This window comes from Harpia harpyja, chromosome 15, assembly GCF_026419915.1.
Source record: "Harpia harpyja isolate bHarHar1 chromosome 15, bHarHar1 primary haplotype, whole genome shotgun sequence".
Classification (NCBI taxonomy): Eukaryota; Metazoa; Chordata; class Aves; order Accipitriformes; family Accipitridae; genus Harpia; species Harpia harpyja.
In genome coordinates, this window is record NC_068954.1 from 4,162,573 (window position 1) to 4,178,468 (window position 15,896).

Below are 15,896 nucleotides of genomic sequence, written 5' to 3' on the forward strand. Positions count from 1 at the left end.
AGCTAGGACCTCGGTCGAGTCGCCTATCCCTCCGTGCCCTCTGGCAAGGCGTGCGTTGTCAGCAATGGCAAAAAGATGCGTGTCCTTCTGTGGACGTGCAGGGTGTCCTTCACCTTCAGGGATGGAGTGGTGTCACCAATGTCCTGCTCGAGGTGGTTTGTCCCGTGTGGTTCATGCTCCATCGGCCTCGGCTGCTGTAAACGACTCTTTTCCTATCTGAAACGAGATGTCCTTGTGGTGTTGGCAGGGAGGTGGAGGTGACCCAGCCAAGGGTGTGGGGCACGATCAGGACCCCGGTGGCCTGGTGGGTGGTGGGTCTTGGAGAACAGAGCTAAGCCGGACGATAAGCGCGTTGTTCTGGGTTTCTTGTGTGATTGCAGCGAGGAAAGCGTGGAGGTGCACGTGCTCACAAAATGAGCTGCAAGCAGTCTTTTGAGCCCTTGGAAAGCCCAAGGACCAACCTCTGAAAATGCTGCCTCGGCCGTTAAAGTCCTGCTGGTGCCTGCAGGGGAGCATGTGTGGGGACTGCGCCAGGGCAAAGGGTGAAATCCTGCAGACATTCAGATGTTTCCATGGTCAGCGTGAATACTTGCCGACCAGTTGCAGGAGAAAGGAACACCTTTGGTGCCCAAGAGGAGACTTTCCCTCCACGTCAAGTCTGTGAGATGCCCAGAGGTGGATAGGGAGGTCGGACACCCAAAAGTTCAGATTTGGTCCCCGAAGCTGCTGCTGTGGCCCTTGGTGAGTGACTGCAGGTGTGTGCCTGGGCTTCCCATCCATCAGGTGGAGGAGGGAGGCAGTTCTTCTCTGGAAATCGGTCTGTCAGGAGTTTGCCTACGTCCAGGAGGTTGGATTTATCTTAGGCTGTGAAACATTTTACACAGGCTTTAGAAAACAACCCGCTACATCTCTGTAATGAAAGGTGGAGGGGTGAAGAGGTGCAGAGGTTGCCCCCGAAGCTGCTGGTAGTCCTCCGGCCCACGGAAAGCAAAGGCAGGTGTAGAGATGGGACAAAGCATTGATTGATCCTCAAGTATCTATAGAGGAAACCTTCCTACCAGGCCTTCCAGAAAAGATCAGGAGAGTCCTCGCAAACAGTGTCGGGGCTGAGCACCATGCAGGCATCGCTCCCCACCCTGGAGATGCTCCGGGGTCATTTTCTCAGACCCACAAGTCTGGCTTGTGGCCCCTCCAGCAGGTTAGGAGACTGCATGTGGAGATGATGTCTTGTTTCCAGCTGTTTACACCTCTGGATGTCAGCCAGGTACTTGGGTAGGACGTAAAACCTACAGTGCCTGCTGCCATCAGCACATCCATGACACGGCCGCCCATCCCTGCAGCATCACGGCCACCGCTGGGTTCGTGTATTTGTTTCATGCCCTGCGCCAGCTTGTGATGAGGTTTGGATGTAAAGTCCAGGTCCCGGTTGTGCTGTACCGCTCTGGGATGAAGCAACTTAGCTTTCCTAGCCAGCAAGGTTTGCAAGAGCCAGAATTGTCTGCTTAAGCCTGCTTGAGGCCAGGCGATGCACTTTTTCCATTACCACCCCAAACTCTGCCCGTGGTCTCCATCTCCCTTGGCAGGGTGCTTCTAGCATCTACTCCTCCACAAGCAGAGCCCAACATACAGGATTTCTTTTTTTAAGTGGGAAAAAAAAAAACCCAAAAAACAAATCCCCAAACATCAGGAAAACGTGCCATGGAGTTCGCTGTCCTCCAGCCGGGGCTGCAAGATGGGTAGCACTGCTTGTGCCGGCAGAGCGGAGCCGCTGGCCGGTTGCTCAATGCTCAGGGGGGCAGGATGGGAACACTTGGCAAAGCCCCTGTGTCCCCCCCGCAGCTACGTCCCGCAAGACGTGAAGCAATATTTCCAGCCGGGTTTTTAACAGCCTGCGGCTCTGAAACAGTTGCAGCTACGTCTGTGCAAAACGCAGCTCATCTCCGTCGGTGTTTGACGGGCGCGGGAGTTTTTTTGGCTGGTTGCATATGAGGTTGGGCGCTTGCGAAGCATTGGAGGGGTGGCTGAGGAGCCATCGGAAAGGTAAAAATTTCTGGTGACCTGCTGCCGCTGTGGGGTTGGATGGGATGAAGGCATGTTTGGCGTCGGATATCTGTGCACTGGATTTTGCTGTGGCTGCGGCTCAGGGGTGCGTTGGTCTCGGAGATGCTGCTTTGGGGTATCCTGCAGTTGCACTGGGATGGGATGCTCTGCTCTGTCCCCACAAAGCCTCCTGCTTTACTGCTTGGAGGATCATTCCCTTGAATTAAAAGCAATAAATTAAGAGCGAGCAGCACAGCCCTGGTTTGCAGGGGGCATGATGTCTCATCCCAGGCTTTTTTTTTTTTTTTTTTTTTTTTTTTTTTTTCCCCCTTTTTGGGCCAGGCTGTGATGCCAGACACGTGGCTGGGATCTTGTGCGTGGCCAGCACAAGGTTCAGCTCTTTTGCCAAAGCTGCTTTTCCCCTGCCCTGTGGGATCCTCATGAGCGCCTGCACGGTCTCTAAAGGGGTCCAGCCTCACCATTCCCATGGCTGCTGTTATTAGAGGAGTCTCCACAAAAATGCGGGGGCCAAATCAATGCGTAGCCCGTGGGGCTTGAGCTTGCTCAGGTGCTGCCACCCCTACCTGGGCTGGACTCCTGGTGTGGCTGTCCAGAGTGGATGGGAATGAGGGATGGTTTTTAATTAATGCAAATGGCCTGCTGGGTTGGGCTCTCGGTGTCCCCTGAGCAGCAGGTCGCACGTGATGATGGTCCACGCTACTGGAGGGATGCTTATCCTCGAGGGGAAGAGGGGAGCTTCCCCTGTCAGGCTGGCTGGTGGCTTTTACAGTGGCATTGCTTTTCCAGGTTTCTTCCTCTCTTATACATCCCTTTCTCCTTCCCAAATCGCAAGTCCCTGTTGGCAAACCTCTTCCCTAGCAATCTCCTTGCTGAAGGGCATTTCTGTGAGCGACGCTGATGCCTGCACATCTGCCTAGACGATTTTCCTTTCCCAGCACAGTAGGGAAGGGGAGTAAATGGTGGCAGAAGAATGGATTCAACAGCTGATCTGCTTTTTTTTCCCCTCTGTGTCTTTGACAGGTTACAGCCAAGACTGCCTTCCTGTTTATCTTACCTCAGTATAATGTTAGTGTGCCTACAGCAGGTAAGAGATGCTTCTGCTGCAGATACCCCAAGGGGAGGGTCGAGTCGTGGTCTGCCCCAAACCCTCGCTGCCAGCTGGCCTCGGCTTACCCTCTCCTGATGCACACTGCTCGGGCCCTTGTCTGGTAGTAAAGGAGATTTTAAAAATAAGATACGTGGGGGAAAAGAAAAGTTTCAGTGACTCAGAGCATGCTGATCGTGTCTGCCAGCCCTTGTGCTGCCATGGTTGGGAAGAAATGCTTTCCAGGGGGGTTTTAGGGCTTCCTCTCTACCCTGTTTCTGCCATGGTCAGACTGCTCCGTGTGCTCTGCAGGGTGAGGATGCTCCTCCAAGTCTGGTCAGGCAAGATCAAATTGCTTGATTGCATGCCCAGAGTAACTCTGTGCCCTGCTGAGGAGCAGGAGGGATTTAGCTCTTTGCTAAGCAGCAGGGGCTGCGCAGATAATTCCCGTCTTGCTTTATTTATTGAAGATGGCACAAGGTGAGGGTGTGGAGATGCACGTGGTGCACAGCATCCCTGCTTCAGGCAGCTTATGGTCCTGATGCACATGGAGAGTAATTCAAGGAGGCTCTGAGCTGGGGCATGTCTGAGCCAACGGAGCAGAGGATGTGCCCCAGCTCCCAGCCAGGAGGCAGCTGGAGGCTCGGTCCCTGCTTATATTTTGGCTGCTAGTAGCTACCTTCCTAGGCGAGAGCCCCTCTGGGGCTGGCAGCAATCTGGGCACCGGCGTGGGGGGCAGCAGGAGGTGGTTTGGGTAAAGCCCTGGGCTCAGGATGAGCCAAATGCCCAGGGCACAGAGCCTGGCTTGGTGGCAGAAAAACTGCAGTTAATTAGAAGTGTTTAAGTAATCACCCAAGGGAAGAGCGGGCTTGCTGGGATTACTGAAACTAGGATGAGGCAGACATGTGGAAGATAAAAGGTCTGCCCTTAAAATCTTTGAACGTTATGGTTGAAGAAATCATCCAGCTTCCAGATTAAACTGTGGCCCACGCTTCCCTATGGCACAGCCCAGACAACTTTCGCTGCTGTTGCATGAAGTGATTTATTCTCTCCTGATACCAAAAATCTTGCGGTGGGGGGGCACGTAACCATCTCACCAGGACCAGGTATTGGGGTGTCAATATAGGGCATGAGCTAGCTGATGCTGTGGAGAGAGAGACCTTGGTGCAGCAAGCTTGCTCAGAGGAAGGGTTATTGCTCACCTGAATTATTCCAAGGCTGTTTCGCATCCCTCATAACAAGGATGCTGTTGCCCGTTGGTCGGCAGATCTCGCTCTCATCTCCCATGCTCAGCACACGTACGGCTCCTGCTAGAGCAGCTTCTGAAATGCCCTAGAGAGAGGAGAGGAGGCAGAGCAGTCGCACATGTGCATAATGTTATTTTCTTTAGTCTTGCAATTCTTTATCTGGGGTTATGGGCTCTGTGATACAGGCAACGTTTTTACCTTTGAGTTTGCACAGCACCCAGCCGGGGGGCTCCTAAGGACCAGGGGTTTTTTCACATCTTTATACCAGGTGTTTTCATAAATTTTATTCATTATTTCATAAATCTTAGAAATCTGGACTGAAGCTTTATTTGAGGGTAAACAGGGCTGGTGACAGAGAAGTCACTTCCCAGCTTTGATATTAGGAGAGGATGGACAGGATTAGGGTAAGGGAGAGCAGCAGCTGGGGTTGGGCTGAGCTTCACATCGCGATGCTTTCTGCAGCGTGCCACGAGGATAGCAGCTTTCCCCTGACTCTGCTTCTTGCCCATAAGCTGCAGGGCTGCAAATAGTTGCCTAAATGCAGACGTCTGGGGTATTTTGGGCGCTGTTGGGTCTCCTGTTGCTCCAGAAGAGCAGGGCCTCCCGTGGGTCCTATTTCTCATACGCCAGCCCCGTGCTGCTGTCTCAGATCTTGTAATAGCACAAGGCATCTGCATTTAGGCAGCTGAATCCTGCTCCAGCGGCTTTCAGGGGTGAGTGGGAGAGACTGGGTGTTGGATGATAACCGAGGGGGTGGAAATCCCATCCCGAGCCCTAATGGTCTCGGTGGGGTGTCCTGGAGGGCGAGAGCAAGCTCTGCCTGTCCATCACCTGCTTCAGTGCTGCCTCTGTGTCTTCGTCCCTCCAGGCTGATAAATTCCTGTCTCCACAACTGGGCTGTCCCCCAGTTGTCCTGTCTCCTCTGGCAGGAGAAGTTTGAAGTGTCCTGTCACCTCCCTTGAGGTGTGTAACTACTAGAGGAGAAACCATCCACCCTCTGCCAATGAACTGACTCAGGCTAGAGCCCTTTTTTCCAGCCCTGCAGCCACTGGCACAGTCGTGAACTCTCTCTCTGCCTCCACCTCCCCGGTGGCCCCATCCAAGCTGCGTGTTGGAAATAGCCCCCCCACCACTAACCCTTAAGCCCTTACCTGGAAATTGGGTCGTGGGGATTTGACCCACCATTTGGTCTCTGCAGATGGGGAGCTGGTCCAGTATCACTACGGGCTGACGGATCTGGTCACCATCCTCTTCTACATCTTCATTGCCATCATCCTGCATGCGGTGGTGCAGGAGTACGCCCTGGACGTGAGTGCCATTTGGTGTCTCAAGTCGCCAAAATATCTCAAGTACTATGGGGGGGACGTGGTCCTGCTGCAGTTAAATGCTGTTCTGGGGGTGGTCTGGGGGTTGAGGTGGTGGTGAGGAAGCCTTCATCTCTGGGGCTGCTTGAGATGGGGAGGAGGAGGGAGGGTTGTTCACCTGGTGGCTCATGTTTTCTTCTTCCTCTTCTCTCCCTCTGCTCCTTCCCAGAAAATCAACAGGCGTCTCCATCTCTCCAAGGTCAAACACAGCAAGTTCAATGAATCAGGACAGCTGGTTGCCTTCCACCTCACCTCCGTGATTTGGTGCTTATACGTCGTGGTGACGGTAAGGCACGCGGCTAGCTGGGCTTTGGGTTCCCTGGGTGGGATTTGCGGTTTCTGGAGCGCAAAACCCTGACGGCAGCAGAGAGTCCCCAGCCAGCCCCTAGGCCAACATGGGCACATTTCAGCAAGTTTAGTTTTCAAGTGTGGTGGGTCTTTCCAACCACTGAGTGAGGGCACTTTGGGGAGATCCTTCTCCTGCTTTGTGCGAGGCAGAAGCAAATGGGCTGTGAAATATTTTTGGAGCTGGATCCCAGAAATCCTGCCTGGCCCCATCACCTCCATCTGCTGCTCTGGGACCTGCTGTCTTTCTCAGCCTCTTATTTTCCTCCTTATTTGCGTTCAGTGCCTTGGGGTTTTTGGATGCCCCTTGCAGGGTCATGGGGCTAATGGGCAGATGTTTGTGATCCCTCTCTTTTTGGTCCCTCTCTTGGCAAGCTGGCAGTGAAGGGGATTGCTGAGAGCAGGGAAACCGCACCACGCCTTGGGTTTCATTGGGGATGTTTCAAACCAAAACTGCTGGGGGAAAAATTTGGAGTGAAAACATTTCGTTTTGGGGAAGGAAGGGGGAGGGAAGAACAGGCATCATTGGAGAGATCTGACTATTTTGGCAGCGTGATGACAATGCTTGGCTACTGGTGGCCATTGGGGTCCAGCTGTGGTCCCTGGCGGTGCTGGGGATGGATGCTTGGGGGCAGGTCCCCTCCCCACTGCTTGGGGGGGTCCTGCCAGCCCCCCTTAGAGAACCACTACCCCCTTCTAGGCCTGCATTTCTGGGATCTGCTGGCACTGCTCCTGCCTCGTAGGACTGTAGGGAGGGAAGCTTTGGCAAAACAGTCGATGCTGCTGGTTTTGGACTGCCCTTACCCAATGCCGGACCCATCCCTCGCCAGCTGTGGGGCTGTAGCCTCTTGTGCAAACCTACATTGCTGTGATGTGCTCCCCAAATGCCCCACGTGTGCAGAGCAGGTCACCCTTTGCAGCACTTGCGCTTCCCCTGGCCTCCCCCAACTGAAAAAAGGGCTTAAGGCAGACAAGGTGTGGATGACGGTGACAGGGAGGTGCTGGGCAGGATGAATTTCCCATGCCAGCATCTCTTTGCAAAGCCCAATGCAGCACCCCTGTGGCAGGAGCTGTGCAAGCGTGGAACGAGAAGGGAGCCCCATCCTGTACTCTGCCCTGCAAGCATAAGGCAAGAGGCTGTAGGCGAATGCAGAATGCAGTTTCTAAAGTTTCCTTAAACTATGCAATGCATATTAAATTGTTTTTGTAGGTGTTTTCTGTTCCCCTTTATCTTCAGAATTATTTTTTTTTGCTTAAGTGATACTCGGGTTCGAAATGCTGGTGGGGACGAAGCCCCCCCCCAGGCCACACACACCAGTAGCTGTGCTACCAGCATCTCACCCCCACGCCTCCAGAGCATCCCTCTTGCAGTGCCCAAACCCCAAAGCATCCTATCCTGAACTTGGGGCTCTCTGTGCAACCAAGCGAGCAGCCTTCAACCCCCAAACACGGGGGCCTCATGAAACTTGAGCGGGGTGCTAGAGACCCATGAATGCGGCTGAGCTTTGGAGAGCTGAGCCCTGGCTTATGCGGGGGACATGGTTTTTACTGCAGGCTGAAAGGACTCGGGTGTCATCCCCAGTTCCCAGTTTCGCTGTAGCATTAGCCCACCCCGTCGTAACCATGCCCTGCCTGTTTCTTCTGCTGAAGGCTTGCATCTTTTCTCTTTTTCAGGAAGGATACATATCAAACCCCCGAAGTTTGTGGGAAAACTACCCTCATGTTTATCTTCCGTAAGCACTCACAAGGGCATTTTGTTCTTGGGCTGACCACTTCCTTCCTCTATATGGTTTTTCCTGCGGCTGGGAGTGGGGTGCTGACAGCGCAGCACCCTTTGCACACACCCTGCTGCAAGGACACTGCAGTGAGATCCCAGGGGATGGGGGATATCTCGTTTTTTGCTCTGGTGGGTTGCTCGCAGAGGGTTTCCTCTGTGACGAAAGTCCTGTGGGCTTGGTTACTCATCCTGGCTGCTTCCTGCCTGCATCACCTTGGGCAAGTCTCTTTCTTTGCTTTTCATTTTTCATAGTAGAAACAAAGTGGGGGATAATCCTCCCTTCTTGGGTTTTTGCAAGAGTGAGGTTTGCTGAGAGCATGGAGACCGCAGCACAAGCATCTGGATAAACTCCAGGCATGGCTAGCTGGGCTCAACGTATAGTTTCAGCCCAGAAATGATGCCTCCTAAATCCTATGGCTTCCAAGCGCTGGAGGGATTGCCCAATGCTGTGTGGCCAGACACCTTCCCCGGTGCCCGGGTCCTTGGGGTCCTGCCATGCTCCCGGCTGGCTCACATGGCTCATCCCTGCGTTTCAGGTTCCAGGTGAAGTTTTTCTACCTGTGCCAGCTGGCGTACTGGCTGCATGCCCTGCCGGAGCTCTACTTCCAAAAAGTTCGCAAGGTGAGAGCCAGGCGGATGCCCCCGCGCACCCTGGGGATGCTCGAGGTGGTTTGCCCACTGGCTTTGGGGAAAGTGAGCTTTGGGAGAGGGCGGGTGAAGAGGGGCGAGAGGTTAACGCGGCTTTCTGTCCCTGCCAGGAGGAGATTCCCCGCCAGCTGCGGTGCATCGCGCTCTACCTGGTGCACATCGCCGGCGCGTACCTCCTCAAGTGAGTCGGCTGTCTCGGCGTCCCATCCCGCGCCGCGGATGGGGCTGAGCGGGTCCTTTTGCAGTGCGAGTAACCTGGGAAGCCTCAGCGGGGCGGGGGGCTTAAAGGGAATAAAGGCGAGTGTTGAAAAAGCAGATGGTATTGGAGTTGACCTCCCGACTGTGGGCTGTTAGTCAAACAGTTTTCACGGACCCACAGAGCTGATTTTGAAGAAGTTCAGCGGTGTTACGTGAGTGCACAGGCGGTCTCTGTTCACGGGGCGTTGTAAAGCAAATGTTAACCAGGGACCCAAAAGGCAGGCTGATGGGTGCATCTCCCCTGAGTGTGGGAAGCACCCTGGGGTGCTCTCCCAGCATGGCACAGGCAGGCAAGCTCTTGTCCTTCCTCTGAGTGTGTGCACAGAGCCGCGATGCCAGCGGATAGGGCTTTGTGTTGGACCCATCCCAGCTCTGCTACTGGTTTGGGCTGCTTTCATGTTTTGGGGACAGGGATTTCGCCCATTCCAGTCCTACCCCAACTGCTGCAGAGAGGTTCGGCTTTGGGCTGGTGCTTGCTGCAGCTGAGGGATGGCAGGGGAGATGCTGACGCTGGATATGAAGGACTGAGGTTGACCAGCCCAGTGATGCCTTTTTCTTTCTCTTCCCTCCTAGCTTAACCCGCTTGGGGCTGATCCTCTTGCTGTTGCAGTACTTAGCCGAATTCTTCTTCCACATGGCCCGGCTGGTCTACTTCACGGATGAGAACAACGAGAAGCTGTAAGCAGGCGAGCTGGCCGCAGCTTCCATCCTCCGGTGCCCAGGAGAGCCGTCAGCATGACGGGGGGCTTGCTTTTACCTTCCAGCTCAACACTGGAGGCTACTCCTGCCGACACCTCTGCTTGCCCTCCTGCAGGTTTAATGTCTGGGCTGTCGTGTTCGTGGTCACCAGGCTCTTCACCCTCACCTTGTACATCCTGGTCATCGGCTTCGGGCTGCCACGGGTGGAGAACCAGGCCCTCGACCCCGAGAGGGGGAACTTCTTCAGCTTTCTCTTCAACAATATCCTCTTCAGGTAGGAATGTCCCCTACCATATCTACTGCCTTTTTTTTTTTTTAATGCATCCCTTCACATGAAGACTGAATTGTGGAGACTGCTCTCATGTGTTCCTTGGTTGTGTTATCCCAGGGCGGTTTTTGCTGAGTTTGGAAACGCCAGTGGGGATCTGATCTAGGTTCCCTTTAGGGAAGGTCCTAGCGAGACAGGAGGGTGTGGAAGGAGCGAGGAGGGGTTAAAGGCCACGGAGCCACAGCAGAGGGGAAAAGCCAGCAAATAAGTTGTTCCTTGAGTGAAGTATAACAGATGAGTGGAAGCGGGTACCTCAGGGAAAGGCTTGCAGGCTCTCCCTTCTGCACTCATAACCGCTATTACAGGCATGCAGTCAATGAAAATGAGTTTTCCCTTCAGCTTGGGCGTGTTTTGCTGCCTGTTGGCATGGGAAGCAGGGGATAGGATGCGTTCCCTATGCCTTGCAGTCCATCCGTCAAGACTGGGAGCCTTTGTCACCCATGCAGCAGCTGTACATTCAGTTCAGAAATTGCTAGGACAGGTGCCTGGTCATTCCCAAGCTTTTTGAAGCCATGGACTACTGGCATGCCTAAGGATTGGGGGACTTTCTTAGCTCCCTTCCAAGCACATCCACCTTTTAGTTGTACAGAGCAGCTGGGGACATCTTACCTTGAGCGTGCAGGCTGTGGTTTGGGCAGTGCTGGTTGAGATGATCCTGTTCAGCCATTCCTGCCCTAAAGTCTTAAGAGTCAGCAATGCCCTGAGCACCCGAGAGCTCCGCAGTGAGGAGGGAAAGGGAAGTGGCTGCCCCGAGCTCAGGGGATGGCAGAAAGTAGAGATGGTGGCTGGAGGGACAGCGCCTGCCTTCGATGCTCGGTGCAGCCACCCGGGGGGACCTCGGCCACCAGCACCGGTGTGGGTGGAAGGCTGGGCTGGTGGTGGCCTCGCTCCCCTGTTCTCAGCCTGCCTCTTCTCCGCCCCTGCCAGAATGAGTGTGCTGCTGTTGGTGTGCCTCTTCCAGGCTTCGGTGATGTGGCGCTTCATCCACTTCCAGCTGCGGCGCTGGCGGGAGTACTGGAACGAGCAGAGCAGTCGGAAGCGAGCCGCTGCCGCCGCCGGCACCAAGCAGCAAGCCAAGCCGCTCAAGAGGGACTCGGGTGAGCGCCGGGACTGGCGTACCGTGGGGTGGCACCGTGGGAGGCATCAGTCCTGTGGTTCAGCATCCCCAATGCCGCAGTGGTGCCTCCTGCTCTGTGCTGAGTGCAGGGGGTCCCCAGCAGGGTGATGCCACGGTGGGGGTTTTTCCCCATGTCTACGGGCCAGCCCCAAGAGCGTTAAGGTTTCGGCCTTTGCAAGGGAGAAAGTTGTCTCTCTCCATCCCCAGGTTACCATGAAAACGGAGTGGTGAAAGCAGAGAACGGCACCTCACCGCGAACCAAGAAGCTGAAATCGCCGTAGAAGCAAAGGCTTTGGCTCCTGGGGAGGAGGGCGAGATACCGGGACTAAGAAGCAACCCCTCCTCCCGGTCCTCACGAGCGTCGTCTTGGAACAGCTTGGAAACCGGTCATCTTCCCAAGGTGTCTCTCGCTCTCCTCCCTTCCTTTCTTGCTCTCTTGAACCGTTTGCAATAAAACCAAAAAGGTCCCTTTCCCTGCTCCCTTCCCCTCGTAGGAGCCTTTTCCAACCCTCCTGGTTTTGCCTTCCTCTGTTTCATCGTACATCAGTGTGCAATTTTTTTTCTTTTCTATTTTAGTGTTTGGTTATTTTGGATTATTGTTACAAATGCATCGTAGCTGGTTCCGAACAATCCTTTTTAATTCTACAGCATGTTCCTCCCCTCTCTCCATGGTGCTTCCCTGAGCCCTGGGGTCAGGGCCACAGCAGCTTGAAGGCACCACATGTCTGTTATGGGAACAGGCTCCTGGGGGAATGCGCTGGGGCTCCGTGACCCTGAGGCTCGGGGATGCTCTCGGGCAAGAGTTGCCTCTCCTGGGGCACATCTGGCCAATGCTTGGCAAGTGCCACAGGCTGGTGGTGCTGCAAATAGAGACCAGGGTCTGAGGGAGGAACCTCAACTGTGTCTTGTCTCGTGGTGGACTTCTGGTTAAGTGGGGTTCCTCTGGGCCCTGGTTTTGAGCTAATTTTGGAGATCTGGGCAGCGGAGAAGGGAGAGACGTTCCTCTTCCTATAGGACCCACCTTCTAGCCTTTGCTTGCCCCAGCATTTCTGGTACAGCTGGGTCCCTCTTACCCTCTTGGCTGCAGGAGGTGAGCTGCCCCATAGCTGTTCTGGACCTCGCAGCCCCCGAGAGCTGGGCTCGGGGCTCTGCAGCTCGCAGTGCCTTGTCGTGGGGCAGCAGCATCCTCAGGTCCACGTGAAATCTTGAGTCCTGCCCCGCTCGGAGTGCTGGCCTGGCTCCTGTCAGCCCAGGCCCTTTGCCAGCTTGCGTGTGCCTCGTGGACCTGGTGTTCTCATGGCTCGTGACCACGTCCAGATGAGCAAACTGGCTGTTGCAAAGGGTTTCGCATCAATGGGACTGTGCCCCTCATGCTGTCGCCTTAGCTTTCCTCATCCCTACCGTACCAGTGCAGCCGTACCATCGGCAGCCACCAGCTTCACTCTTTGTTTCCAAAGGATACAGAGCTTGTATCCACCCAAGGTGCTATCGAATGCAGGGTTTCTTCCAAAAAACCTAGCCCCTTCATCCCTTTCTGAGCTGTGAATGAGATGACAGGGAAGGGGAAGGAAGCTGGGGCTGCAAGGAGCAGCTTGCATGTTAGGAAAAGCCTGACCTGTGACGCATAGCTGTTGGCAGATGGAGTTGTCTCAAATCTACCTCAGAGGCCATCTGTTGCTGCAGACCACTTTTCCTCTTGCTCCTGCCCGCTGCCACCTGTACGTGCTGGCAGGAGATTCGTGGGAGCTCCAGATCCCACCGGCTTGGCCCCCCTGCTGCCTCTTTGCTGGGGAGCAGCATCTCCTGCCCAGGGTTTCGTGGGTCGGTGCCAGCTCGCCGAGCTTCTTTAGGGTGCCATGCACCGGTCTAGATTTGGTAGGCGTGCAGTAGACGGGCACCTCTCACCCCACAGCTCTCCTCTGGGGCAGTTTCTGTAGCTTGGCTTTGCTGTTGGTGCCTCTCGTGCAGCAAAGCCGGCTGTAGCTTTAGTTCTGCTTCGCCGCAGCAGGAGCAGGCGAGCGGTGTGCTCTCTTGGCTGGGCGAGAAGAGGGGGCAGAGGGTTGGGGGAAGCTGGGGTGCTCTTCGATATGCAAGCCAGGATTGAGGTCCACCTTCCTTGCGGGTGAGGGACACGTGTGGTCCTTAGCGTGCCCCTTGCTCAGCCCTTCGGGCGGCTGATCGCTGGCTCTCTCCAAGTGCAATTCTAGCTTGAGGCTGGCACGGTCGTCTTCTGCATCGTTTGTGTTTTGGGGAACACGTGGCGGTTGATTTTCTGCCCCTTTTTGAGTTGGGTTGGGGTTTTTTCCTCCTTCTGTAGGTGTCTTTTTTCCTTTCCTCCCCCTCTCCTTGTTGAGCCCCAGCTAATGCTGGGCACCGGAGGGAGAAAATGTGCAGGGACACGAGGACAGTTGATCATATTCCACTTGTTCCTCCAGCCCCGTGACCTCTGAGCATCAAATGAGAGATATTAGCAGGAGAGGGATCTGCCCTTTTTCAGGGGAAGTGAGAAAGGAGACTTTGGAGCAGAGCCTTTGGTGGTATCCTGCAATTGCTCCTCATAGCCCTTGCCGGGTAGATAATACACATTTTGGCTCAAACAGAGGCAGCGACAGTACTCGCAGTGCAATGTGATCGAAGGGGAAAAGAGCTTAATGTTAGGGAGGATGTGGAAAAGGTCTAGTGTGAGAGGATTTTCCTTTCTGCTGCCTCTTCCCATCCCCAGCCATCCGCTGCCACGTGCCCTCCGAGAGCAACTGCTGGCCGGCATCTCTCCAGAGCCTCAGCCGGTCCTTTCTGCAAAGCCGTTGCCTCGCAGCAGCCGAGGTATTGACTCTGTTCACAGGTGACACATACGGTCCCCCAAAAACTGGCTGCTGAATGATTCCTCCTCCTGCCTGCTTCGCTTCAGGCAGCTTTTCCACTTGCACAATCCTGCGTCTTCATCCAGTAGCTAATTATGCTTTGTATCCCAAGTGCCTTATGTTGCCATGTAGTCTCTCGTACGCTTGATCTGTGTACTATATCAGTAGCTGAACGCCCTCCCTCTTTACAATGTATGTACAACATATGCGACATTTATGTGGTTTTTGTTTTCTTTTTGATAGAGCTACCAGTAAAAGGGACAGTTTGTTTTTGAAGTGTTTCCATGTGTTCTTTTTTTTTTTCTTTTTTCTTTAAACCTATAGATGATGGGGCTTTTTTTGCCCTCCCCTATATTTAGTCCTCAGAAATCCCCATCCTTCTCCTGTTATAGCCAAACGTGGCAGGATTTTTTTTTTTGAGCTGAGCCTTTGTTGTAAGGCAATATGCGCTGTCATCCCAGAGGTTTGCAATCCACCCTCCATTGGAGGGGCTGCCACAGGCCGCTTCTGTCTCTCGTCTTCTAGTGTGAGCATCATCCCTCAGCTGCAAGCCCGCAGTAACTGCTTCTACGTCCATGTCATTTCTCAGCAGACCAAGCCTTCTCTTCAGCCCAAAGAGCTTTTTCTTTCCCAAACGGAGTACTTTCATTGTAAGCCCTTAGTGGTCAGTCTTTCGTTGACCACTCTGCGTACAAAGATGCCGTGAGCTCACTTTCCTCGAGTGGATGCTCTTCTCATGCCCCATCTTGTCAAACCTTGTGTCTTCTGCCAGAAAGACCCAGCCCCAAACAGGAACTCTTGTCCACCACAGTGCAGAAAGTGTTAAGACACTATGGAAAACTTCAAGTCTTTACTTCCAGTGTAACGCTATTGCTTGCACCTTTCCTGTGGGCTTGAGGCTGCTTTTGTAGTCTGTGTCCATTATGCAACCTAAGAAGGTTGGGGATTGAGTAGTCTGTGATTTTTGGTGTGAAGCATACTGTTTTCCTGCCCTAGCCTAGAAGAGCTGTGAAATACCAGCAGTAGATCTCTCTTTTTGTCTTAGATAGTTGGGGAATGGGCTTGGGAAGAGAAAGGGGCGGAGGAAGAACAGATGTAGCATTTCACATAGAATTTTTGAGTGACTTATGTTATGGGGCATTACAGTTGCATGGTTGGTTTGTTGGTTTTTTTTGTTTGTTTGTTTAGGATTCTTTCTTCTGACTCACCATATTTGGGTTAGTAGTAAAGAAGACAAGTTCCAGTTTCCCTGTAGGTCCCCTTACCCTTAAATGACCATTTTAAAATATATTTTTGGTAGCCTTCCTGGTTGGAGGGAAGAACACCTACTCTAGGATGCCTCCCCCTTGCCTCCAAGTGACTCTTGAAGCCTGTAGCTACCCTGCCTTTGCTGCAGTGTGTGGGGTTTTACAGCAGCCTCTGTCTCTTGCCTTAGATAAAGTCTTGGTAGATGGACCCCGACTTGCATCAGCAGTAGGTGGAGTTTATGGGGTTTGATTTACAGCCTTCTGGTAAACTTCGTGAGTGTGTAATAGATAGTTTGGCAGGCTTTATACTCAAACTGTGAAGTTTGTTACTTTGCCTCGGGGCTGTGTGTGGGGGTTTGCTGGCAGCGGGGAAGGGTGGCTGTTGTAAAAACCAGGCAGAGGCACGTAGTTTTTCTTCGAGTATGCTGAACTCGATGGACCAAACCAGCAAAGGAACTTGAGGAAAATTTCTGTTCTTCCATATTTATGCTTTAGTGCAAATGTCCTAATTTTGGAGGGGGTGGGGGAAAGTAACAGTCTCTGATATTTTATCCTGTTTGTTTCATTCTTCCTGTCAACTTAAGTTTTTGTACGGATTTTGTTTGTTGTTGTTTGTTGTTAAATGACTTTTGTGGTAAACTCAACAAAAGTATTTTTCTGAAATAAATAAATAAAAGGCATAGATTCTTCCACTGCTGCTGTCCGCTGATGCTTTATCACTCTGCTAAGCTGTATGCGTTTCCAAAGCAAGCTGCCATGTGTCGTACTTGTCTCTCTCCTGCCATACCAGACTAGTCTGTTCCCTTTGGTGCAGCGTCTTGTATCCTCATGTTCCCCACAGCTGGGGTTTATATTCTTGC

General features: G+C 53.4%; 1 protein-coding gene across 4 annotated transcripts in view; it reads left to right on the forward strand.

Annotated features, from left to right (window-relative positions):
* The window catches only part of TRAM2 (translocation associated membrane protein 2), a 38,212-nt gene that overhangs the window by 5,968 nt on the left and 16,348 nt on the right, over positions 1 to 15,896 (forward strand). For 3 of the 4 annotated variants that reach the window (XR_008238469.1, XR_008238468.1, XR_008238467.1), the window contains exons 2-11: positions 3,082 to 3,145; positions 5,591 to 5,700; positions 5,926 to 6,042; positions 7,776 to 7,834; positions 8,415 to 8,499; positions 8,637 to 8,707; positions 9,358 to 9,462; positions 9,599 to 9,757; positions 10,739 to 10,908; positions 11,136 to 11,328. Coding sequence is in view for 1 of the 4 variants with exons in the window: in XM_052809483.1 (XP_052665443.1) it covers positions 3,082 to 3,145; positions 5,591 to 5,700; positions 5,926 to 6,042; positions 7,776 to 7,834; positions 8,415 to 8,499; positions 8,637 to 8,707; positions 9,358 to 9,462; positions 9,599 to 9,757; positions 10,739 to 10,908; positions 11,136 to 11,209 (1,014 nt within the window). In the remaining 3 variants the exon portion in view is untranslated. Of the gene's footprint in view, positions 1 to 3,081; positions 3,146 to 5,590; positions 5,701 to 5,925; positions 6,043 to 7,775; positions 7,835 to 8,414; positions 8,500 to 8,636; positions 8,708 to 9,357; positions 9,463 to 9,598; positions 9,758 to 10,738; positions 10,909 to 11,135; positions 15,730 to 15,896 lie in introns of those variants that run through there. The other variant, XM_052809483.1, reaches the window with a different exon arrangement.